Below are 25,878 nucleotides of genomic sequence, written 5' to 3' on the forward strand. Positions count from 1 at the left end.
CGTTTTTCCCACGTGAAATATAATTAGGAACACAATAAATAAACATTAAACACGACTATTTAGTCAGTAAAGTTGTTGGTTGTTTTTATTTTTTTTATATTAGTATTTTTTTTTTTTTAGCACAAACCAACATTTATGTAGACGTGCTAAAATAGCGAGTCGTTTTAAATTGGTAGCACTGAAATTGGACTAGGTTGTGGTTAGTTTGTGCTTTCTGAAATTATCACTTTACTGTTAAATGTCCAACATGTGAGGCTAAGTTTTGATGAGATCGTTATTTTCAATCAAGTAAAGTTGCAAACCAATTAGGCGAAGTTATTTCTGAGTAGATAGCTCCCTGAAACTTGCTTACGCACAGAGCACTGGCTAATGTTAATTATCGGTTGAATCTGGAATAAAGTCGGCCGTAATATGAGGAAAGTCCAATCCAAGTTGATAAATCGCGTCATTGATAGTTTTTGAAAAACGGTACAGTCGTCTTGTTACTTTTTGGTGCCACAAACCACATTCGTGCAATGACGTACATGACCAGCACATCGACAAGAAAAAACATATTTAAAAAAAAAAAATTCACCATTTACATTGAATATAGTTTTGCCGTTCCACAGAGCGATTTGTTTTTGTAAATTGGATGACTGGAAGACAAGATGTCAAAAATCCATTCGCGATGAGTTCAACGTCAATATGGAGTTCTAAAGTGGACTAGTAGATTGGCTGTTCAACCAGTTAGAAATTCTACCGCAGAATTTATTTTTCATTTAAATTCAGGCACTGAATTAGTATTTCTACTCCTCCTAGATGTACTTTTGTCAGAGCTGACAAATTACCCGCAAAGAATATGCAATTAGTCGACTAAGTGTTAAATGCCCATGTGGAGTAGTCAAGTCGACTAGTCAATGAATCGGTTCCGATCCGTTACGTTTACCTGACAGTGTGGGAATTCTATCACAGAATTTTATTTGTCTACTAGAGGGGGCCTGAACTCTTATCAATACAAGTCGCTGAAGTTTTCCTGACCAATATTTCACGTTGTGCCACAAGTTTGCGCCTCTCTGTACTGTTAGGTTCATTTCTACGTGAAGTTTAAAGCGCCCTGATTGCGTCCCGTTGGGGGGGTTCGTGTTCGCAAAGCCTCGCTTGCGCGTTTTTGGGGGGGGGGGCCGACACAAATTTTGGCGCTAGACGTGTGTGTGGCCTTTGGATTAAAGCTGCAAAGATATCAAAGGGGGTCGTCGCGACGAAGCGCCGTCGTGCTTTCATGTATGTTTGCTTTCTCTCACGCCAAATCCTCATCTGTTGTCACCCCCGCATGTCTGGCAGCCCGAGCGGGACGGGGGGAAGAGGGTGCACCTTTGCGCAGAGACAGCCTCGGCGCCCGAGAGCCTCCTCCGGGTGCACAAAGGCAGCGGCACGCAGTGCAACTTCGCTCGGCACGAGTGAACCGGCCACACCGAACACGCTCCGGATCCGCCACATCGGCTCGCGAAGCCCCTTCGACACACCGCCCTAGCAGCCCTCATCCAGGAGATACACGGTAAGTCCTCGTTTCGTGGACGATTTTGGCGATGCACGGAAGGCTCTCGGCGCTCTCGGCTTCGGGCTTCCCGAGCGTGCTTGTTTTTGCAGAAAATGGCGTCATCGCCCTCTTGTTTCTGCCCGGCCGCGGCGAGCACGCTTCCAGGGGCTTTGGGCAGCCCGAACACGCCTCGCTAAAGCCCGCGGGGTGTGCACACGGCCTCGGCGGCGTGTTTTCAAGCGAAATGGGTGCCCGAAGCGGCGGCTAACCGACGCGATCGTGCGGTGGAAGGACGCGCAAAGATGGAAGGGTCACCGGTTCTGTGCGCCAGGCTGCCTGCCGCCTCTTGGAAAAGGTGCTGGGCGCTTTTGGCGCACATTAGCACCGCCGTCGTGAGGCTAAACCAGCCCCGGATGGCCTGGGGGGTGGTTCCGTGGCGTTAGCGCCGAGGTCACCGTCGTGTTTACTTGGTGCCCGTGCGTGCTTTTATCCGGCTCAACTCGTCTTTACGCCGCACTACCCTGCCATGCTGCAGTCGCTACGAAGGGGGCCTCCACTACCATGGCGCGGAAGGTGCATTTCGAGCCGAGCTCACCCGCGTTTTGTCGCTCTAGAACGCCATTTTAGCGACTAAAAAGGACATTTTGAGCAGGCTTGGCGATCGGGGTGGAAAAAGGCGAAGCGACAACGGGAGAGGAAATAACCCCGCGCGCTGCTTCTTTACGCAAAAACACCAGTGGGGAGAGTTTGCACAAAAAGTGGGGAAGTCCGGCCGCTGCGCAAGCAACCACGGCGGCGCCGCCGCTTTTTGCGCAGCTGGCTCAACCGCCAACCATGCACCGGCCAACCTTTTGTAAATAGTTGAAACTCTTGGACACACACAAAAAAAAGGGGGAGCACAATAGCCACCGCGCCGGCCCCCTTTATGGGCCGTCAATGCGCTCCTAAGTCCCACTCGGGCTGCCCCCCCCCCCCTCCCCTTCCCCCTCCCCACCCCTGGTCGGATCAGGCAGTGCATGCGTCCTAGCGGCCACCACGGCGAGGCCACTCGACTCACTTTGCACGTTCTCCGCGACGCAAGCCCACACGATCTATCGCGACATTTGCACATCACTTGTTATGTGCCTTGAGTTGAAGAAGAGTAATGCATCCCAAAAAGCGTCCGCTGATCCGATCAACGCGGGTCGACGCGCGACCACGACACGGGATGTCATTAAAAAAAAAGAAAAAGAAAAATCGCCCGGTTGTGTTTTGCGTCACGGCCTCGGCGTATGCACCGCGCCCGGTGCGGCTTTTGCACAAATCACCCGCCCGGTGACACTCTGCGGCGCTCCGGCTTCGGAAGTATCGTCAAGCCGGAAAAGAGAGCTCGAAAGCGGGCCACGCGGCTCCTCCACGTTTCCAGTTATCTCAAGTGAACAGGCCGACCGGACCCATTCTTCCTCTCGAGCATTCGCGGCGTGGGCTGGTCACGCGTGGATCTTTTAGGGCCCACCAAAGGAGATGGACGGGGGAAACGCGCCGGGGAATGCGCTGGCAAAGGGTGGTGGTGGTGGTGGGGGGGGGGGGGGCGTCTCGCGTGGGTTTGTCTGCTTCCACAGTGACGCGTTACCTCTCGCGTATTTCAACCCACTAACGTTTGCCTTGGCTTCCAAACAACCAACCCGCCCTGAACTTCTCAACCACTTCAAGTAGGAAGTGCACTCCAAAAAAGATGCAGACAATCTAAAAAGTCTACACACCCCCTGTAAAACTGCCAGCTGTTTTTTTGTGATCTAAAAAAAAAAATTGGAACATATCATGTAAAAAAAAAAAAAAGTGACAAAAATAACAAGCACAACAGTGGCAAAAAAAAGCCTATGAGAGCAACTCAACGTCTAAAAAGTCTACACACCCCCTGTAAAACTACCGGTTGTTTTTTTGGGATCTAAAAACAGCACGAAAAAAAAATTGGAACATGTCATGCAAAAAAAAAAAAAAGTGACAAAAATAACAAGCACAACAGTGGCAAAAAAAAGCCGACGAGAGGAGCAACTCAACTTTGTTTGCCGCTTAATCGCTTGATTTGGTGACAAGTCTGTGCCATGAAATGATTGCAGTTAATTTTATTTTTAGTTCTTAGAGGGCGTCCACATTTGTGTAACCATATTATCTCGGTTGTTTTAGTTTTGCTTCACCTTTCAAATCTTACTTTTTTTTTCTTCTCCACGCTATGAATTGCATTCATGGTAGGAAAGGTTTACAAAAAAAAAGAATAAAAAAATCTTAGTGACCACCACGGTCGGACTTGAACATGATGCAAATATGCCAACAAGTGGAGAATAATGCAAATATATTTAGTACTTTATTTCCCCCCCCCCCCCCCCCAACCCCATTTGTCTTTGCTTTTAATGAAAATGAGAGGTGTGCCTGTTGGTTATCAGGCGGTGTTGACAGGTTGTATATCAAGTGTTGTTGGGGGAGCAAGTATAAACAGATGAGAGATAAACGGAGCATGTGCGAGACGTAGACCGATTGCATCTTTTCTATGGCAATTTGAAGCTGTGTCGGTCAAGTAAACCGACATTCCGTTTTGTAAACTGAGGCTAAATCCATTGCCGTAGGCGTTTCGCGCCCGTTTTTGGGGCTGCTCAACCACCGAAAATTGACCACCGGCACCCCAAAACTTGGAGAGACATTTAAAAACTTTTTTTTTTTATTGTTGTTTTTTTACCGGCTGTCCTCTTAGAACAAGCAAGAAAAAAACACTTTATATGACCATCTTTTAGAGCGCCACGTCGTCCTTCCCGCGGTCCTGTAATATGATTGTTCCAGAGTGTGGCGCCGCTTCATTAGAGGAAGTCCTGTCTGGATGCTTCCTTGCCTCCGGGGTGCACCGACAGATCACTTCTCGAGTCCCTGACCGTTTGCGTTCTGTCTCTTGGGGTTTGTGTCTCGCTCGCCTTCCTAAACCAAGCTGCGGATTATCACCGAGGATGCAGCATCACGTATTTTCTCATCAATTATGTAAACTCGGAAGACTTGGGGATGGATTTTTGATACGGTTTGCCGACACCGGAGACGGATTGTCGAATGCCTCGGAAGTGGGTTTATAATTTATTTGATTTTTAGCTTAGTTATTTAGCGGATTGGCACCAGTGCAGCTGCGTGCGACAAGTTGGCTTTGTATGTCAGTTGAACGTCGTCCGCTGCTCCACTGAAGAGCGAAAAGTTGAGCAATTAAGTTTGAAGCTCAGGTCGCCAACCAAAATGGTTTGCAATTTATTTTTTTTAATTCCGTAAAAATATTGCTTAGGTTCACCAACATCAGTCAACCATCCTCATGGAATCCTAAGAACGTTGTTGTTTCTCTCATACCATGTAAATATCATTCTATCTTTTATTTAATTTTCCTAAAATTTTGTGTTGCAGTTGTAACACCGCGAGAGTAGAGGGGCCCAATACATTGACCTGAATCCTTGGCATGTAGTTGTGGGTTTAAATTGGGTTTTCTAATCCTGCTGAGTTAATTCAATTATGTCATCCTTTGTTTGAGCTATTTTTAGTAAACGGGAGAAAAAAAAGTGTGGCACAGTTCGCCAGACTCCTTCTCTTGTCGGGTAACAGGTGTCCTGCCTGTTGGAGTCGCAACGAAACCACCAAAGTTTGCACATTTGGGGGCAAAACAAAACATTTCCATGTCAGCTTTGTCTCCCTCTGTTGGGGTTTAGTGTGAACTACAACTATAAACATGGCCGACGACGACTGTTTATTCAAGCAGATTAATTTTGTTTTTCTGTTTGATTTATAGTATAAGCATGTACACTATGCTAATGTTTTAGCGCTCAGTTAAGTAGTCACCAAAAAAACCCTATAATCACCTTCGTCTTGCCGATTCATCATTTTTAATGTTATAATTAACGGTGACGCACACACACAGATGGTGGATTGGGGGGGCGGTCTTCGCGTTTTTTTTACAATTTAGTTTACAACCAGTTATCATGATATTGGAGATGCACAATGTTGGATGCCGTTTAAACGTGCGTAGTCAGTATCGTTTAGTTTACTCATAAAGGAGTACAGTGACATTGTACGTCCGCTAGAGGGAGACATCGGTACATTTTCACATGCAGGGTTCTGCTCGTGAAGAAGCTCCGTGTTAAAATCTGAACCCGAGTTGTCATTTTTATACATATTTTAGGGCTGATTTTTGCAAACATTATGACAGACACTCATGTGATGTGTTACATTTCAAGAAAAACATAATTGTGATCAACATCATACCATTCCAACAGGTCCTCAACTACATTTTCATCCATCCGTCCCATTTTCAACACCGCTTATCCTGAACAGGGTCACGGAGGGGGCGGTTTCTGGAGCCTATTCCTGCTGACTTCGGGTGGAAGACGAACCACATCCTGAACACATATAGAGACGAGCAGCCGTCCACAACCGTCACTGGGTGGGAGCGAATCCCTCGCTGCCCGCACACAAGTCAGGCGAGTGTACCACGCCACCATCAGTGACTTAATTTTCATCTCTGCTGTTGTTCACCACCTCCCCTCGCCCTCACCTAATGTGTAATATCTCATGATTCAGGTGAAGGCGCAGGCAGTGTACGTGGCGTCTCGGCACCATGGTGAAGACCAAGTCATCCGGGAGGAAGAGCTCTCACGCTGTCCGCCAAGAGGTACAGAAAAAAAAAAACATGACTAAAGCCGGCAAAAGCTCCATAGAAAATCCCACTTGTTCTTGTATAGATTTAATTGCCCACCGCGTGAGTTATTTGCTGGACCCCTGACGGTTCAGTAAAGAGTCCAGGTGGCCCACTTTGCGCCGCGCTGATGTTGTGCCACTTTGTGGGAGTCATTTATCCCCTTTCAAGGGCAGCGGGGACTTGCTCCGAGTGAGGGAGATAGACGAGGGGCAGTGAGGGAAGGAAGATGAGGATAAATTGGCGGGGAGATCAGTGGGAGCAGCCGATTTCGTACACAAGCGCACGCTCATTGATTGGCCCGCAGTCACTAATCTACTGTGGTGTGTGTGTGTGGGTGTATGTCATGAGGCTAACTTAGCCCCTGGATGCTAATGATCGATGACATTCCACACGCGCAATTCATTTGAGAACACAAGAGCTGGAGATGAGAATATTCAATTGAACCCATTGTACAGAGAACACAGCCAATGAAATGTGGCAAGTTATGATTCGTAAGTAAAGTGCGGCGGTCCGCAATGGCGAACATAACCCAAAACACCATAGACGGGCTAGCACATTTAGTGTTAGGTGTCCATATACATCTTCATTCGACGAACGCAAAGCAGCAGAGAGAAAATAAACATAGGACAATGAAATAATATTAATAATAATGACAAAATGTTCAACCAAGCCCCCCCCCCCCCTAAAAAAAAATCATCTGACAGCTAGCTTAGTGCTAACATGTATTGCAAAACACAAATAAACAGGCTACCAAAATTAGCACAGGTGTTTGTGATTCTAAACCTGTCATTTTAATTCCCCTGGTTGGTTTAGTCGCCTCAACCAGATGCGGAGCAAAGTCCACACCGCGTCTCTGACCAGCCGTGCACTCCCGCGCCCACCGAAGAAGCGGCTCAAAAGCCCCCAGAATCCCCAGTGGACGTTCAGGCAAAGGGCGACTGCTCCGCCCAAGCTAAGCCGCTGTGGAAGCCCATCCCCCCTCTGCTCCCAGAGCCCGACAAGGTCTCCGTCCCCGACACCGGGGACCAGAGCTGCCAGACCGAGGACTGGCTGCACCAAGCCGCCGCTGGCACTCACCACGCAGGTAACAATCGGCCAAACTTGCCCAAATGACGGATGCGCCAAATTCAAAGTCACAAAGCTCGCTGTTCTTTGCCTCCTTCAAGGTCACTGCGTGGAGCCCGGAGACCCTCCCGTGCTCCAGCAGCCCCTGCACACTTCCAAATCGGGGATTCACCAGATCATTGAATGTTTTCGTTCAGGTTCGGAACACACCCCGTCATTCATACCTAACAACTCAAAAGTCAAACTTTTAATTTATTTACTTCCGAATCAGTATCGAGTGGAAGAATGATAGCAGTTTGTGATTTAAAAAAAAAAAAGCAAACCGTCACGGCGTCATGACATAAACCGGACATATGAGCCGCAGTAATATGACTCGTTCTTTGCAGAGGATAAGGAATACATGCCAGTGAGTATTTCGATATCATATGGCTCAAGTCAGGCCACCTGTATCTCAAGCAGGGTTGAACCATTTCAAAAATAATCGTGTTCATATTTTTTTTCTTTAATATTTATGTGATATGTGTTTTTTTTTTTTCTTCAAGGTCCGCTTCCCGTGTAGTTTTTTTTTTTTAACAAGCGAAGCCATAAATTAATATATTACAAGAAGCAATAGCTGTTGTATTATCCATAAATGTTTTGGCATCCTAGATGAACTTCAACCTTTCATGCAAAAGATATGCACTTTTTCAGCCACAATTTGATTTTTTTTTTCTCCCCCATCTCCCTTAATTGCTTCCTTTGCAATTTGGGAAAATTGCATTCGACTCCACTGGGATGTCGATTTGAATTTGATAAATTGTTCAGCACTAACCTCAAGACACAACATAATCGGGGATTTTTAAAAAATTTTAATGGTGGACTATAAAGTTCATTCCTGAGTCAATGACAAAATGGCCGACATCCTTTAGTGGGCCCTATATAGTCCTAAAGGAGTGATTTGTGTGGACTGCTGCTTTTGCGTTCGCAGGCACCAGCCAGCTTAGGCACATGCTGCTGAGGGAGGTGGACACCATCTTTGAGTGCAAGGTGTGTCGAAGTCTCTTCCGAGGCCTGCCCAACCTCATCACGCACAAAGAGTACTACTGCCTGTCACGTTTGCCCGAGTATGACGGTGAGTGCTCACTCTTCGCTCCTGTCGGGAGTCGACGGCGACTACAGTGGACAGTTTATCATGTGATCGGGTCACACGGTGCCCAAAAGGGTCATTTTTTTCCGAACGCCAGCAAACAATACTCCCTTTGTCATCTCCAGGCGACGACCGACAGAGCGTGGCCTTTCAGGATTTGACCGACATCATCTACCACCGAGCGGACCGACAGGACTACGTGGTACGACTTGAGCCCATCCAGACCACCAGCAAGGCCATGTACCAGTACCTCACCACCGAGGAGGAATTGGCTCGCTATCCGTCACGAGCGCCCAGGTACCGTTGGCGGCGCGCCAACTGACCTGTCGTTTTCCTCACCGCGCTCAGTGCGTTTGGCATTCGTCCCCCCCCCCCGCAGCGCCAGGGAGAGTCCGGTCGCATGGGAAGGGGAAACGGGGGAGGCTGAAAACAACCAGACCGCCCAGCCCCGCGGTCCAGAGAGCCCAACGCACAGCCAGGGCCGGAAAAAGTGGGACGCGGAAGAGGAGGAGGCCAAAGAAGAAGCGCCGCAACCGGAGGACGAGGGATCCACGAGTGGGGTAGGTGGCGCACATCCAACGCGCATGAAGGCCAGGCGACGGTCTGTTTACACGCGACGGTGAATTTCTGGGCCGTCCAGGTGGAGGACGTCACGATCTCGTGCTGTCTGTGCGGCCAGGACTTCAACTCGCGCCGCAGCATCCGACGGCACTGCCGCAAAATGCACAAGACCAAACTGGAGGAGCTCCGTAAATTCACGGACACGCGGACGGTCCCGACCAGCCTGCTGTCTATGGTGAAAGGTGAGTCATGCTCGGAGTCAGTGAGCGGGATGCGGCCATTTTGTAAAAATACTACTACTGCATTTTTAAAAAATGGGAATGAGCTGAGAAAAGTCGATTTGTCAAAGAGCGTCGCAAGAGAGAAAAGATGATGCAGAGGATTTTAATCTACAGTGTACATGCAGGCACGCACACACTACTAAATACTACTACGACTAAATAGTGTGCAAATAGTTTTGTCACGTTTGTCGAATGTAGAATTGTTACGCAAAGGAATATTTGACACTAGGGAATATTTGTGACTACATTTTGCCATCCAAAGCACATTTACAAGTTTTAAATTTAGAAAAAAAATGATTGTGAAGGTCGGCCCCAATCTCTGAGCGCACCCCCCGGCAAGTCGTGCCCCGTGTGCCTCAAAGTGTTCGCCACCAAAACCAACGTCCGCCGCCACTTTGACGAGGTGCACCGCGGCCTGCGGCGGGACGCCATCACCCCCGCCATCGCCTCGCGGCCCGGCCAGCCGCTGTCTCTGGAGTCCACCCCTCCCGGGAAGGGCAGCGCCGCCTCGCCGCCGCGAAGCGGCAACTCAAAGACCGGCCCCGTCAACGCCAAAGCGGCGCTCCCGAACCAGAACCAGAACCGCGCCAAGCCTCCTAGTCAAGCTCGCACCTCCGCGCAGCCGCCGAGCCGCTGCACGCTGTGCAAGAGGAACTACAGCTCACAGGTTCGTCGCCTTTTTAGCATTTCACGCCAAGAAAATATGGTCGTGTAAAACTTGTGCTGATCTAATACTTTGTTTCGGTCTCTCAGCTGATGTTGAAGAGACACATGCGGATTGTCCACAAGATTTACAGCATCAAAAGCAACCGGTTGGGGACCACATCAGCCTCGACAACGCAAACTGCACACGCGACCAACAACAACAGCGGCGGCGGCAGAGTGTTGCCTAGCAACAACATCCAAGTCAAACAGGAAGCGGTTGAACATTCAGAAGACGAGCAAGAGGAGGACATGGACCAAAGCCCGCCCGCGTCTCCCGCTCACAGCACCGGCTCAACAAAAAGCGCCCCCGCGGTTCCCGCCGCCCTGAAAGTGAAGGAGGAGGAGACCCCGTGGAGCCCGAAGGCGGCGGCCGCCACCTTGACCGGGAGTCAGGCGGCCAAAAGCAAACTGTCGGTGGGCTTCGACTTCAAGCAGCTCTTCTGCAAGCTGTGCAAACGCCAGTTCAGCTCGCGTCAGAACCTGTCCAAGCACATCGAGCTGCACATGGACGGCAACGACATCTTCATCAAGTTCTACCGCTGCCCGCTGTGCCGCTACGAGTCGCGGCGCAAGCGCGACGTCCTGCGCCACGTGACGGTGGTGCACAAGAAGTCGTCGCCCTACCTGGCTAAGATCATGCCCAAACTGGAGAGCCGGGCGGTCAAGAGGCTCGCCGAGGCCGTCCTCAACAGCGCCAATCCCAAGAAGGCGGTCGGCGGCGGCGGCAAGGGGGAAGTCGACAAACGCCACGCGGCCCCCGCGCCCTCCCCCTGCCCGCCGCCTCTTATCACCCGCAAGCAAGACGGCGCCGCGTCGGTGTCCTCGGCGCCGCCTGCAGCCCCCGCTCGGAAAACGCAGGAGCCGACGCCTCCGTCTCCCGCCCCCTCCCCGCCCGTCACGCGGAAGCAGGACAGGCAACAGGCGCACCAGCCGCGCCCCGCCAGCCCCCCGATGACCCGCCGCAGCGACAAGCACTCGCACCACCGCAACCCGTCGTCCGCCTCGGGGCCGCACACCCGCCGCCAAGACGCGCCGTCTGAGAGCAGCGTCGCCGGATCGTCTTCTACCGAAGTCCGAGTGACCAAGAACTTCTCCTTGCACGCCTGCGACCAGTGTGGGCGCGCCTTCGCAAAGAAGGTACTGTACTCTTCTTGAGATTGCAACTCTCAAATACTCACTTGTCTTTTTTTTCCTGACTTGATTTGGAGGGGTTGGAGCAAAAAACCCCCCCAAAAATAATAGTAATAATAATTAATAGATTCTCACCAGGTGTGTCATAGCGGGCGCTCTTAATTATAGGAAAATAAAAACTTTCAATTCTTACTTAATGATTAATGTAAAAATGATTGCAGCAAAAGCTTCCATAAAAATGTGACTAAAATATGTATGCATTTTTTTATTAACTGCAGATTAAAATGAATTGAACTGTGTTTTTAAAAAAACAAACAAAAAAAACAATGCTGGATGACCACAAAAAAAGACGACTTGAATGTTTACATCGGTAATTCTATCTTTTACCACTGGAGGGAGCCCGTTTACCAGAACACTGCTTCACACTATTCGGCCAAAAACAAACGAGTTTCCTTATGACGTAACATTACATAAAGGAGATAGTGAACCCCCCCCCCCCCCAACAAATTAATTGTTTTTTATTTTCAATAGTTTACACCAGGGATGTCCAAACTTTCTCTACTGAGTCCCACAAATCCTTCCGTAGGTCAACATATGCTTTTGATGCGCTCAATGTTTCATTTTATTATTGGTATATGCGGGAGGCTCATTGAAACTATTTTTTTTTTTTTTTTTGTCCTCAGTTGTACTTGGAGTCTCACAAGCGAAGTCACCGCAACGCAGCGACGGCGGCGGCCAGCAGGAGGAAAGGTGTCAGCACGCGCTCCAAGTCGCTCGTGTGGTGAAAAAAGAACAAAACGCAGTGTAAGAACTCTCTTGGCACACTTTGCCCGTACTTCACCCCCTCCTCCAAATTTTCCCTTTATACCCCCCCCCCCCCGCCACACACCCACTTCGCCTGCACCCCCTCCCCTCGGCCCCCCACGGCCGCAACATTCACCACACAAAAAGCCAGAGTGCATACTTGAATTAGTGTTTTCAAAGGTGCGTTTGTAACTGTCCCCCCCGACCCCCCACGTATGTCGAATACGGATCCCGTGAAGAGCTGAAACGAAACGTTTACCAGCTGTTTCCTTCTTTTATGTCGATGCGAAATTGAGCTCTTTTGTCTCATGCCCCCCCCCCTCCGCATTTCCTCCCACTTTCCGTCTCCTCCCCGGCTGGCACAATGCTTCGCTTTCGGAAAGTTGATTCAAAAAGTGGACAGATGAAGGAAACAAACAAGAAGTGAAGAACGAAGTTCCAACAATTTTTTTTAACCCCCCCCAGAAGATATCCAATTTATTTGGGAGCAATGGAGTGGAACTGCAGAAGAAAGCAGCCTGTCGTGCCAAAACTGTCCAGCAGATGGTGCTGCCACCCATGAAAACTATTGGGCGCGTTTGAAATCACGGAGAACGATTGATGGATGTCGATGAAGAGCTGCCCCCCCCCCCCCCCCCCCCCCCACACACACACACACGTTTTGGTGGACAAATCACCAATTCCAAACCCTACAATCTTACTTCAGAAATAATATAAAGAATATATGTATATAGATAGATGTATTTCCTTACACTTGAATGGTCAGCGCGAGCCACATTGTTTGATTATCCGGAACGTTTGAGTTCAAAATAAATTCTCGTGATCTAAAGGTTGAATTCCAAAATGTGATCCAGGACAGAAAACTCCCAAAATTTGTTCAGACCTCCCTCCAGATGGAGGACGTGACTTTTTGATTTTGCATTTGAGTCCTTAAATGTCTACCTTTACTGATTTAGTAGCTTTAACCGAGAAGTTGCTTTGAAAAGTGTTTCATTTAGTGCTCAGGTAGTCTGCGAAACACTGGCGAGATGAAGACCAAATGTAAATAACGTTCACACAGAAAAAGCCCGGAAATGGAATAAAGGCCTGAAACTTTATTTTTATACAACAGAAGAGACACACGAGTGCTATGGGAAAGGTGGAAATGTATAAATTATTCTTCCTCTGTGGATGTGTTATTAGATGAAATAGTCACAATAGTTGACGTCAAATATGTCTGACCAGTCTGAGCGTTTTAGAGCGAAAACACTCGAGGTATGCCGGAGACTTTATTTTTTTTCCATGTTGCCATCTGGAATTAGCTACTTTTTCAAATGGGATCAGAATGTACAAACCACACACAAATAAACGTGTAAACTTTTAAGGGGGACTTTTGGCTGACTTTTTTGTCGCGCAACAGATATCAGTGACAAAGCCCACATCCATCATGTTTGTTTGTCTTTCACAGACGGATTTCATTTAGCGTGTCTGCGATTGCTTTTGCCCACATTTACATTTTCTCGTTTCCCGTGTCATTTCCTATTTGATGATACGACTTTTTTTTGTGTGTGTAGTCAAATCATTTGTCTGATGTCGCCAAGCGTGATGCAAGGAATTCGTTTTGAAGTCAAGTTTTAATATTCTTTTGTGTAGACGTTGTGCGGCAAAGTGTGGAATTGGATGGACTCAAAACATTTTTAAATGGATGGTTGCACAAGGACACTCAGACACTTACTTTTGATGAGAAAATCCCCACTCGCTTAAATAAATATATTTATATGTATAAATAAAATGCTTTGGGACTGATGGTGAGTTGGAACATTAAAATATAATTGACATTAATAGCAATTTTTACAACAGCAAAACTTAATGTTTAAGATTAAATTCACTGGCTTGATGCCTTGAAATTTTGAGTTTGTCCAACTTGTTTTAGTGTCTATAACGAGATACAGGGGGGGGGGGGGGGCGTGCAAGGCTTAAAAAACGCGCAAAATTAATGAAACAAATATGATCGGACTCACTGCAATGTCACCATATGACCTAAAGATGGCGCCATTGCTCCATGTCTCTCCCTCCAATCGCCGCAGCGGACTCCCAGCCATCAAATAGGACATGTTGCACTCCGCCCCGCTCAAGCGTCCCCCGCGCCCCCAACCCTCCAATCAACACACGAGCGAGCCCCCGTGGGAGTCCTCCGATCGCGTTCCTCGCGGCTGATCAAATTGTTATTACAGCGCAGATGGGATGCGCTTCATTTATTTTAATTCCACTCCCGCAACAGGATCCATGACGCTTCTGTGTTTCTCGCGGTGGGCGGTGCTAATGTTAATCAATGGGCGTAGTCGAAAAATTGACACAAGTTGACGCAATCAATTGGACGGATTCTGATGACATATTGACGCGACCGTGTAATATTGCAATCCATTGTCCAGTTTACTGCTTAATCAATCCTGATCGATATCGCTTTGCATTTAACTTGATTGACGTTCGTGCGCCGCAATTAGGAGCCCAGCCGTTAACGTACCGCGTTGCGTTGTTGGAGTGGAGGGGGGGGGGGGGGGGGGTGTCGAATGCAGGTGTTTTGTGATTATTGTCGTGACGTTGGTCTGACTTTCTCTCCCTGTCGCGCGCGCGCCCGCGCTCTGCCTCTACCTTCTCGTGCCCGCGCACGTATTTTCGGGGGTTCGCTTGATTGAGACTGCTGCTACTCTCGTCCCACCGACGCGTTTGTTTGCGCTTTAATATTCACCTGTAAACACGAGCCAGGGCACTTTTATCAACATTTACCCCCACTTTGACGTCTTCACTCCCGGGATATTTTTTTTTTGTGGAGGGAGTGGATCGGGGAAGGTTCCATATTTTTTTCACGTTTTAAAATTATCGAGAAGGATATTCTACTGGAGGAGGACTGCTACATTTTTTGTTTTTTGTTCCCCCCCCCCCCCCGCCCCCCGGTGGAGGACGCCCCGCACGGGAGAAGACTCGAGATCCACTCGCCACTCGGGGAGGAGGCACCCCTAATCTTTCACTCTCTGAAGACTTCAAGGTATTTTCTTCTTCACGATTTTTTAAAAAAGCTATTCTTATTTACGTTGCCCCCCTCCCCTTTCCACATTCCACCAGTGACGTTCTGCAACATTTCCCATCCTTTTGTGTCGTGCGTGGGTAACAAGCCCCCCCACCATAAAGCATCCACCTCAAAGGAAATATTGCAGTGGTGTTTCCTCAGCTTTCACGGTGGATGGCACTGTCTCATCTAATGAGGTTGCATGCCGAGCTAGTTGAAGACCCCTCTATGAGCTGTATAATGAGCTTGTGGGCGAGTGTTTTTTTACATTTTTCATCATATCACCCCCCCCCCCCCCGTTTTGGGATGAATGCTGCTGACTTGCATTATTGTTTTGTCAAAGCTTCCTGATGAAATGTATCATAAGGTTGGGGGTAGTTCATCATTTGGGTGCTCAAACCAGCATTTATCGACCCCCAAAAAAGTTTCATAAAAATGCATTTCCCCAGTTCTTTATATCATTTGATCATGAACGCTTTTCCTATAAATAATTAAGAGTCTACTCGTTTGATTGGTTCAATATGTTGTGATGACAAGTGCCACTGGTGTCACTCTTCACTTTCATCTCGACCGCATCCTCGTCAGCTGGCACTGACAGCAGCGCAACGACGACAATAGTTGCACATTGAATGTCCCAATCGGGTTGAAAGCATTTGGCAAAATTTGAGAATTCCTTTTCCACTTCCGCCCGCGCCTGGCATCTATGCTACCGAATCCAAATCTGCACATGTAGAATAAGATGGACTAGTCCATTGCATAGGAAGGCACTTTAAATAAGCACCGTGGATTTGTTATTTTAACTCATTCACTCCCAAAGACGTTTTTAAACGTCTTTTCAGACTTGGTCCACAATTGGTTGGTACTGAATGAGTTAATGTGTTTTTAAGTAAGACGAAACGAGTTATGACTCTAAATGCCCTCCCTGAAACTAGAAAACATTTTTTTGATTCGCACGAGTAACACCTATTGTGATTGAGGGAATGTCGGGGCGAGAGAGAAGGGGTGGGGGGGGGGGGGAGGCGGTACGGGCGCACTGGTTGGGTTAGGACTTGTCACTTCCTGAAAAGAGCAGCGAGTTCCCCGGAGACGAATGGCGGCCTGCACAAGTGTGATGGAGCGATGGTGGAGAGGCGGAGGCAAGGGGTGCATGGGGATGGGGGGGGGGGGAGTGTATAAAAAAAAAAAAATGAGGGAAGGGGGGTCGGGATGTCGAGGAGATCGCGGCGGGAATGAAAGGGGACAAGGTAGAGTGGAAGGACAAGTGAGCCAAAACGCATCGCTGCCAGTCCGATGAAGAGGAAGGATGAGTCAGTCACGCACTCCTGTTTTTTGGTGTGAGGTTTTTTTTTGTTTTTTTTTACCTCTAAAGGAGAGCACATTGGCAAATCTACACTTGACAAGAAATTGGGAGTTATTAAAGGACGCGAAAAGCTAAAATGTTTCGATCAGGATTAGAATTGCCTGATGAAAAATCCAATTGGGTTCATCCCAAACTGGACACACCAAATTTTTCATCCAAACGCATTCATCCGAAAAGAGAAACTTTCACATTCCCAATCGTCGCTCCACGCCGCGAAGGAAGTGTTGCGTCAACAATATTCGCGCACGAGCTAAAAAAAATAAAATGAATAAATTGCACTGCGCTAGCAGATCGGGCCAACCTCCATCGTGGCGGCTTCTCCGTCATCATCGCGGGCCGCTTGCCTCCGCCGACGGACTAGCGTGGCTTTGACCTAATTCCATTTAGAGGCGAGGAAGTGATGAATTAATTGGGACACAATTGAATTAGAGCTGGATCCACAAAGAGAGAGCGGGAGAGGGAAGATATTCATGCCGCGACTGGAGTCTTAAACCTATTAGGGGGGCCCTCGAGACGCAATTGGGCAGAGTTGCGTTTTCTCCAGATGAAATCAAGCCTCCCACGTCGGATTGGCCCGAGGATGTGACAAAGTTTCGTGTCCAATCGCCAGCGTTCTTACACCGTTGTATCAAACCAAAGAAAAAAAAAAATCGAAGGAGTAGTCACTCGGCTAAGGGATTCCCCAACCCGTGCGCCCAAGCAACTATGTTGACTCGAGGTGAGGAGTTTCGTTAAGTACGGCCACAGCCTTGTGTATTCAGGATGCCACGTCTTGTGGCATCTCGGAATCAAGGAAACATCGTTTTGACACCAAAAATAAAAAAATTTTCTCGGCTCTGAGATGAATGCCGCATTTCTAATCAAGCTACAGAAAGCGGCTAATTAGCTTAGCATTGGCAGCATTCGGAGGGGCGAAGAAGGGGCGATACAACTGGCATTTATTATTTCGCTGTCTGTGGGCAGTAACGGCAAAACAGCCATTTCTTTTACTCGTAAAACTTTTTTTATTCCTCTTGGCTGTTGTTCCCGCAGCTACAAAGTTAATTAGGTTGCTAATCAGCGTCTTCTCGGCGGCCCATAAAAGCCCGAGCGTGTCGCGATTGAGGTGAAAGGGGACAATCGTAAAGGGTGCCCTGAATAGGAGGAAATGATGTCATAACAAAGCAAGTGGCCTTTGGTGGCATTTAATTCGGGATTAGCGAAAAAACTTCTCTGAAGATGTCGCCATTACCCAACGCGTAAAAGACAATCCCTTCAAAAAGCCGCCGTTTTGAACCGCGATCTAGCAGGGCAACGATGCTTTCAAACAAATATTAATCGCCAGCTGTGTTTTGAGACCAGTGAAGGCAGTGAGCGAAACACTTAAAACGGGAATGGCGGCCCACCTTTAGACCATAAATAAATAAAGTCAGCAATTGTGGATTGGGGCTGTAAAAAAAAAAAACCCAAACAAACAAAATAAAAATACTCCCTCGGGCTTGGGCTCATGAAAGCATATTAGCACTCGTGTCATGTCGCAGCCAGCCGCTTTGTCACAAGCAATTTTTCGGCGCCAGACACAACCTCGCCACGGCGGCGCCATGCCAGATATGACTTCCACGCTGGGACGGAGGTGCGAGCTCCTTTTTTTTTTCTTCGTGAGCAGCGGCTGCCAATGGGAACCCGCGTTAAATCGATTTTTTTTTTCATTTTCTTGGATTGAACAGGTGCAACGCCATCTGTCGTAATCCTCAACCTCACAAGCGCGTGTCTGGAGCTAATCTGACTTTTTGGCGGTTTCTTAATTACAAAATGGAAGACCCAGATTTGGAAACGCGCGATTTCTCGCCGGCGGATTTGTGTGTGCCGATGGACCTTTGTCAGGCCTTGGAGCTCTTGACACACATACAGGTGTGTTGGGCCGCAACAAACAAAAGCGGAGTGGGAAAAGAGTCGTCGTGCAAATTTCCGTCACGTTTGATCGCATAAATCCGCTCGCATCTGATCACTGACTTGAAATTTATCGTCATCACTCACATCAATCATTGCTGAGCCCCAATACGTCACTATTCATTGAAAAAAAATGTTACTCTGGCCCCATCTCACTGCCAAGGAACTATGATTGAGTTGAGGAACTTCATTTTGGTTTAAGTCGAGCTTTGCCACCTTCTTAGGGTATTTATCGGCAAACGGGAGGTGTGAACTACTCATGGAAGATTGCAAGTTGCATCAGGGATCCGTCCCGATCCCACTGCAATTTAGCGGCAATTTGCCACGAGAGGAGAAATTTCTCGGCGAGAATGTGAAACTGTGGCTCACAACCACAAAGTTGGTGGTCGGTCAGACCTCAGGAGGTCCGAGTAGGAATCTCTCCCAGCATTAAGACTCTGTTCTTCTGTGTCTCCACCAGGCTCGACTGAACATGTGACCAGTGGATGGACTCCCGAAATAGATGATTTGAAACCGCCAGCCATCACTCCCACCCTTCCCCAATCTAGATTGGAAGATGACTCGCTCATGGGGCTCAGCTAGCTTCACCCCTCGGCTCCTCCCGCCCTCCCTCGTCAACCAGTAGAAGCCCGCTTACTATTGGAATACATTACCCTTTTGAGTTCCCCCTCCCAAAAATGGAGCCTCGATCGAACCCTCAGCCCCGGTTCAAACCGGTCGTCTTTGTCTTGCTGGCCATGTCATCCGCTTGCCTCCTTCCCGTCGCCCGGCCGCAGCGACTCCCCGTCGACCCCCAGGCCGCGCCGGAGTACGCCCACTCCGTCCGACTGGACGGTGACATCATCTTGGGCGGCTTGTTCCCGGTACACTCGCGGGGCGACCGCGGCACGCCTTGCGGGGACCTCAAGAAAGAGAAGGGCATCCACCGCCTGGAGGCCATGATGTTTGCCATCGACCTGATCAACAAGGACCCCGAGTTGCTGCCCAACATCACGCTGGGGGCGCGGATCTTGGATACTTGCTCCAGGGACACGTACGCTCTGGAGCAGTCGCTGACCTTCGTGCAAGCCCTGATCGAGAGGGACGGCTCGGATGTGCGCTGCGCCAACGGCGACCCGCCCATCTTCACCAAGCCGGATAAAATCGTGGGCGTGATCGGCGCGGCGGCCAGTTCCGTGTCCATCATGGTGGCCAACATCCTGCGCCTCTTTAAGGTAAGAGCAATCTCTGCTCGTTTGAGTTTTTAATCCGTGACGACATGACGGACAGTTCGAACTTTGAATGTCGGGTTGATTGAAGGCTCTCAGTCAGCGGTCTTCTGATTAATAATTGAGTGAGAAGTAAGAATTTTGTGATGAGTGGCCAGCGCTTGTTTTATTTTAGCATACTGACAGTTTAAATCGGATTGCTCATTTTGTCTCGTATCCTCTCTTGGCTTTTTCCTTTTTCAAAGGAGCTCTCGAATGTTGTTTATTTTTTGTGGCTAATTTTTGCTTGTTTATACGCTTGCTTGTTTTTTGTACTGAATGTGTTGGACAATACTCAGGACTAGAACATATTCAGGACTAGACCTTCTCTGCCACTGGAAGTTCTTCTTGGCCAGGAACTGTCAGATGCTCGGGTTATTCTGCCGCATTGTAGGTGTGCCCCCGCCGCCCCCGCCACCTCCACCCAAAAAACCAAAATGGCGACCAAATATTCACTCAATTACGGTCGAAATGTGTCAACAGCCTCTTGTAACAGTTTGTGAGAATGTGGGCATCCCTTTGTGGGCGTTGTTGAGTGGACCTAATTGAGCAGCGGTTTGTTTTTGTTTGTCCTGTGCTTGCTGAGAGAGCTTTTTTGCAAGGACGACCCCCCCCCCGACATCGTGAGGACACCGATGTCAATTGTGGAGGTCAAGCGCGAGGCTGTCTGGTAACTGGGATGCGCGTTGAGATGAATGGTCGCCATCATTGAATAAGCTCGTCCCTACCCCGCCTGAAATTTCTTTGCTAGCGCTGCGCCCCCGTGCGTTCTTCCAACCGCTATCACCCTCGCGAAACAACTATCTGGCGCTTTCGGCCGCCGAGATTTGCATATTAAACGCCGAGCGCGTTTTAAGCCGGGGGGGGGGGGGGTGATCTGTCACAATAAGCCAGCGGAAGACGACTCCACGCCGCCTGGCGCGCATTTGCCTAATACGATTTACGGCCTTGTTTGCGAGCATATGTACATGTGTGCATGTTGCATTGTTTGATGAGAAGACCCGCCTCCGCCCCCCGCCACCGTGTGTGTCCAACAGCGTGTGCGTGGGAGGCCCCGAGTCTTTCAGTGATTGTATCAAAATGCAAGGCCGATGGCGCTTGGTATTTATCGACTCACAAGATTCTATCGCTCTCTGTAAGGCATTGGCCTCTGAATGAGTGGCGGTCTGAAAATACGTATGTAGGACATGAGAAACACACGTTTATTTTCAAAGGGGCTTATCTGACGGCGCCACTCGCAGCTCGACGCCCACTCGACCCCAAAGGGGTCCAAAAATCCCGGCGTGCGGCTTCATGTGAAAGTCGTCGACCGATGTGATTCCAAACAACAGATTGTTGTCTAAATCCTTCAGCGAAAAACATACTTGCAATATCTCGATGGCGGCTGCGTGAAATGCGGCGCCTCGCCGTCTCCAAAGCGCATTGCAGGAAAGCGCCACCAAGTTTCCTTTTGAAGGCGATGAGAGACGCTCGTTTGATCGCATCCGTGGTTTGCTATCGGTATCTGCGTTGCATACCGAGAGTCGAGTGCTCTTATGAACGATTTATTCTTCGAGACGCGACAATGTCGTCGAGGTTTCGGTCTTTGGACGCAAACTCGGATTAACTTGCGACTATCTGTGTCCGCCGAGCCCGCTTATCGTGAATGTTTTGTCGTCTTTCCTCTTCTCTGAAGATTACCCTTATCAGCGGGAAGCATGCAGTGTCAAGTCATTGGTGATGACACTGGGTATATTAAGATGAAATTCAACAATAATCCTCACAGGGGCAGAGGCGGCGATGGCGGCGAGGGGGGCGGGGGTTAGCAAAGCTACCGACGGCAGCGTTTTGACTTTTTGGAAATGATTCACAAAGCTTTGAAACATGTCAACTGGGCAGATTTTTATGTAACAATCTAAACATTAAAAAAGAAGCTAAGGATTAGGAAGCATATACATATATAGATGAGTATGAAGAATGTCAAATTTAAATCGCTCCAGTCGAGGGTTTGATATTAAAGCTGCTTCCCATTCATTCATTTAAAGCGGTGCTTTGCGATAAGACTGTCATAGATTTTTAAGACCATTAATATATGCACAGACATATATTCTTTATCCTCTGTGGCGATAGACGAACATTACTGTGGCTTACGGATCAATTGTGACCATCTGATTTTTTGTTATTTATTGTAAAGAACATCCTTACAGAGGATGTTGCGCAAAATGTCCCGAGTGGGGGGAGTCTTTCCCACGGCCTTCCCCGCTCGCGCCCCCCACCCCGCCGCGTCGGCTTGCGTCTCCTCTCAGCGCGTGACGAACATACGATGTCAATCTTTCCGATCGCTTCCGTAAGTCGGCCGTCTGCTCCCTTCGCCGTCTGTCGGGGGGGAATTGAGCGCCGCCCGCGCTCCGAGGAATTCATCTGCGCCCGTCCGTATCCCTGCCGCGTGACTGCCGTATGCGCTTTAAGCTGGAAAGCGTTTTGAAAAGGAGGCACGTGGAGTGATGTTCTTCCGGGAAATTTGGAGATTGCGCTGAGTACAAAATGTATTTCTTTCAGTGTAATTTCCTCTTTGAGGTCTGTTGTTTTTCACGAAACCTTCATAATGGACACAGCTTAGCTTCTCAGTTACAATTAGAATTGTGGCGTGAATTAAATCAAGAACATCGTTTTTGTAATTTATTTTTAAACTGAAATAACTTATGTAAAATTGAGGCCAATCAAAGTTTTTTCCCCAGCATTTCATGGGGGAAAACAGAGCTATTTTATTCCCTTAGAAAGCCAAAAAAAAAAAAGTAAGGAACAGCCTCCTAGAACATCGAAACTTTACTTGTAGTCAATCAGAGGCACTTGAAAGGGTGGCTGGCGTGCGCCGACTCCCGACTTGGTTAATTTGGAACGCCACAATCTCCCTAATTATAGCGGGTGTGCACACTTTTGCAACCACATCCACCCTAACCCTCAGATATTTTTTAGAGTTCAATTGTGCAGGTCACCAAGTGGACAAAAAAAACAAAAACAAAAAATGAGTTAATCTGACCTCCTCCGTTGCGTAACGATCGATTTCTTCGTCACGGCACCCGTATATAAATCGGTCGCCGATGGTGCGCCACACCTAATCGTCCTTCAGCAATAACGCGTCGCCGCTTTTTTTCCGGGCCTTGGCGTGATTCATTGAATCAAGGCAAGTGGGTAACGTCTAAATTGGTTCGACTTGGCGTTTTCGCGCGAATACCGACGAAGCGTTCGTTGCAGTAGATAAGAATGTTCATACTGGGTGAAACTTGGTCCACAAAAAAAAAAAAAAACGCAGCAGTGAACTCAGCAGATCTGTTAGCAGTACATTTTGCACTTGCGCGCGCACACACACACATACCCGCACATGCACACTCACTAAATGAAAGTTTAATCAAGTTCTCTGATGAGAAACAGGAGATCATTACGTTTACGCGGAGGCAAACTGCTGACTGCGCGAGCGTTAATGTGTACAATTACCTGAGCGTGCGCGCACCCCCCCCCCCCCCCCCCCCACCGGCTTTAATTGAATTGTTGTGTTTACGGCATAGGGCAGGAAGTGCTTTTTATTCCTTCCGAGGACAACTTTTGACTCTGTGGCCTTTTTGTAAAAAAGTTGTCTTACGCGCGAGGTGTGTCACACCTAGCAAAACCATTCGGGTCGCCGGTCTGTCCGCCTAGCTAGCGAAGGCGTGCGACATGTGGCGCGAGACTGACACTTGCTATAGAAAGGTTTGCAATAAGACAACGGAGCGGCTGTTGAATGTGGCATTCGCAGCCGAGAGGAGTGTCACGATGTTTCTGCTTGTAGGGCAGTGGGGCATGAACAACATGCTAACGTGTTCAACCGCTAATGTGAATATGGCCTCAGCTGATTTGATGCTGTCATTTGTTGTTTTTTTTTTTTTTTTGCCTTACCTTGAGATGTGAGTTCACTGTCAAACTCCACGGAAAAAAAAAGACCGCACAACCTAATTTTGCTTTGCTAAAGCCTGGCGAGCTTCATGCTAACACGGCGCTACAGACGGCTAATTAATCTAGCATCAAGCATTACCGAGCACAGGTGACGGAGTGAGCGCGTCGGTGAGAAGTTCAACGCGGCGCCGCGGGGCCGCGCGGGGGAGGACGCCACTCGGGGGACCCCCCCCCACCCCCCCGCCACCCCAAGTCCAAACTGTCGCTCGGTTGTCGGGTCGTGTTTGATACCTTTTTAAAAGCGCAGATCTAAAATGGATCAAAGGCAGACGGCTCATGGATTATTTCTGACTGGGATGAAGGCGGGAAGTGAGTGAGAGAAAGAAAGGGATAGAGTTTCGGGAAAAAAAAAGGATTTAAATGCATTTTTAATATTCGGGATGGGGAAGAGTGCTCGCCATAAGTGTGCCTTCTCTTTCAAGCAACGTGTGTGATGACAAGGGAAGTTGAATCGAGAACACCCCAAATAGTTCAAAGAATCTGTTCTTCTTCCTTAAAAGAAAAATTAGGCCAGATAAGAGAAGAATGGAGCTTTGGGATGGCATCTCATGAGAGAAAGGGTTCTTTCCAAAATAGGACCAACAAAATAAATATCACATCCTTGCTTGCAATTAGCCTTAGCCAATTCGTTTTTTCTTCACTTAATAAAAGCCTCCATGAAATGCTGTAACTGTAAATTTGTCATGCTTGGGGGAAGGGAGGGGGTCGTTGAAAGTAATCAAGTAAGTTTGTTACTCCGTTATTTTATGGGAGTGGGTGGCGAAGGCCACAAACAAGAAAAGATGATTTCAATTTAGAAATAGAAGCAATGATGGAATGTACGCCGATACCGACCCATTCCGCGCACACTACTAAATACTACTACTAAATACCGTGCAAATAGTTTGTCAAATGAGAAATTGTTACACTGGTGAGCCATGATTAAATATGTTCCGTCATCAAATGCACGTTTTCATGGTTGCTGTCGGTATTTTATCGAAGACAAGATGTTCAGATGCTCTTTTGTTTTAGAAAATGGAACTTGAGTTGATGATTGTGTACATTCTGTTTTAAGTGCTTTGCCGCCATCTTGTGGCATCTATAGGCAAATACGAGCCCCTTTCGGAACTTCAGTCTCACTCTCCCTCCCCACGGATGGCGAGACGAAGGCGGCGTAATAAGACAGAAGGGAGCGCGCGGCGTGGCGGAGATGGATAAGAGGGAGGGCGGGAGGAGCGAGCAGAGCGGTCCGCTAAGAGCACGGCCCTCGACTCTGGGGACGAGGACGGCTTCTAAGAGGTGTTGTTACATCTCGCCGCGGTGTTGGATTAGATCAGACAGGAGTAGTGGGAGGAGGGGGGACGAGGTTAAGTGTCTCCGATCGGCCGCTCTTGGCATCCCTCCGTCTATCCAGCTGCCCTGGCGCCACGCGCGCCCAGAGCAGCGGCGTACGAGGCAGCATGAGCGCCCCCAATAACGGCCCAAAAAAGAACCTCGGCAGAAGGTCTTAAAAACCGATAAAAGCGTCCCTGGTTGACAGGAATCGTGTTTTAAAATAGGACTCGGAGAACATAACTGGATATGGCGCTTCCCGCCCGTGCGTTATTTCCGCGCGTCGGGGTTTGTTTGAGCGGCGGCTATCGACAACATTGATTGATCGATCGTCTGGCGCTAAAAATGGGAAGATTATTTACGAGGCGACGGCGGTGGCCTGAGCGAGGTGTTTGTGTGCGACATGAGCTGTACGGGAAGTGAGGGCCTTGCATGTATTTCAGTGATGGTCTTATTTTGAAAGGACACATTGCGTTTGTCTCATCCGAAATCTCCATGTGACCCTTGTGCAAAGGGGACCTTGAAATAAGAATAATCCGATTTTAAATGGCTTGCCGATGAACATATACCAGTTTCCTTCACTTTCCCATTGGGACCCCCCCCCCCACCTCCCCCGTGCTCCCGCCTCGATGCTACCGCATGCCCATGTATATTTAATAGCCACGCCGGAATCCCGGCCTTGAATAATGCAGCGGCCATGAGTGAGACAAAAGAGAAGCGATGGCACGACGAGCGCGAGGGAGGGCAAGGGCGTGATGAAGGGATGAGAGAAGAGGAAAGGCAGAAAGAGAATCGGAGATGTGGCGATATGCCTGCTCACCGTCGGTGTAATCACAGAGACGGGGAGGAGGGGGGGGGGGGAACGGCGTGAAACCTCGCACCTCAGCTCCGGGCGTCCTCCTTTCCTTCCCTTCATCACCTTTCCCGTCCACTTGTTCGATTTTCATCGCGACCGACGCCGCCCTTCTTTCCCCAAACGCTCACCTTTTGAAAAGAAATGCTAGCGGGAAGGCGCGCGACCGCAGATGTGTTCCTTATGCGGCTAGGCGGGGGCAAATTCCGAGGCATATTTCATGACTTGAGGTCTGTTTTTGGTCAATATAAGGCGCACGCGAGTCTGCCGACAGGGTG

General features: G+C 48.7%; 2 protein-coding genes across 3 annotated transcripts in view; both read left to right on the forward strand.

The window, feature by feature from the left end:
- The first annotated feature begins 6,090 nt into the window (after window positions 1-6,090).
- On the forward strand, window positions 6,091-13,248 carry znf800b (zinc finger protein 800b). Its single transcript, XM_086103760.1, has 10 exons — window positions 6,091-6,185; window positions 7,026-7,296; window positions 7,379-7,474; window positions 8,245-8,388; window positions 8,529-8,700; window positions 8,783-8,963; window positions 9,044-9,206; window positions 9,551-9,912; window positions 9,999-11,087; window positions 11,765-13,248. Exons 1-10 carry the CDS (start codon window positions 6,132-6,134, stop codon window positions 11,864-11,866), a joined length of 2,634 nt encoding a protein of 877 aa, XP_085959886.1. The 5' UTR covers window positions 6,091-6,131; the 3' UTR covers window positions 11,867-13,248.
- Window positions 13,249-14,435: 1,187 nt separating this feature from the next.
- grm8a (glutamate receptor, metabotropic 8a) overlaps window positions 14,436-25,878 on the forward strand; it is a 93,516-nt gene continuing 82,073 nt past the window's right edge. For both annotated transcript variants that reach the window (XM_086102767.1, XM_086102766.1), the window contains exons 1-2: window positions 14,436-14,910; window positions 18,681-19,434. In XM_086102767.1, coding sequence (XP_085958893.1) covers window positions 18,898-19,434 — 537 coding nt within the window. In that variant the 5' untranslated portion in view covers window positions 14,436-14,910; window positions 18,681-18,897. The remainder of the gene's footprint in view (window positions 14,911-18,680; window positions 19,435-25,878) is intronic.

This window comes from Hippocampus guttulatus, chromosome 22 (genome assembly GCF_054856545.1).
Source record: "Hippocampus guttulatus isolate MCC_2025c chromosome 22, RoL_Hgut_1.0, whole genome shotgun sequence".
In the NCBI taxonomy this organism is placed as follows: domain Eukaryota; kingdom Metazoa; phylum Chordata; class Actinopteri; order Syngnathiformes; family Syngnathidae; genus Hippocampus; species Hippocampus guttulatus.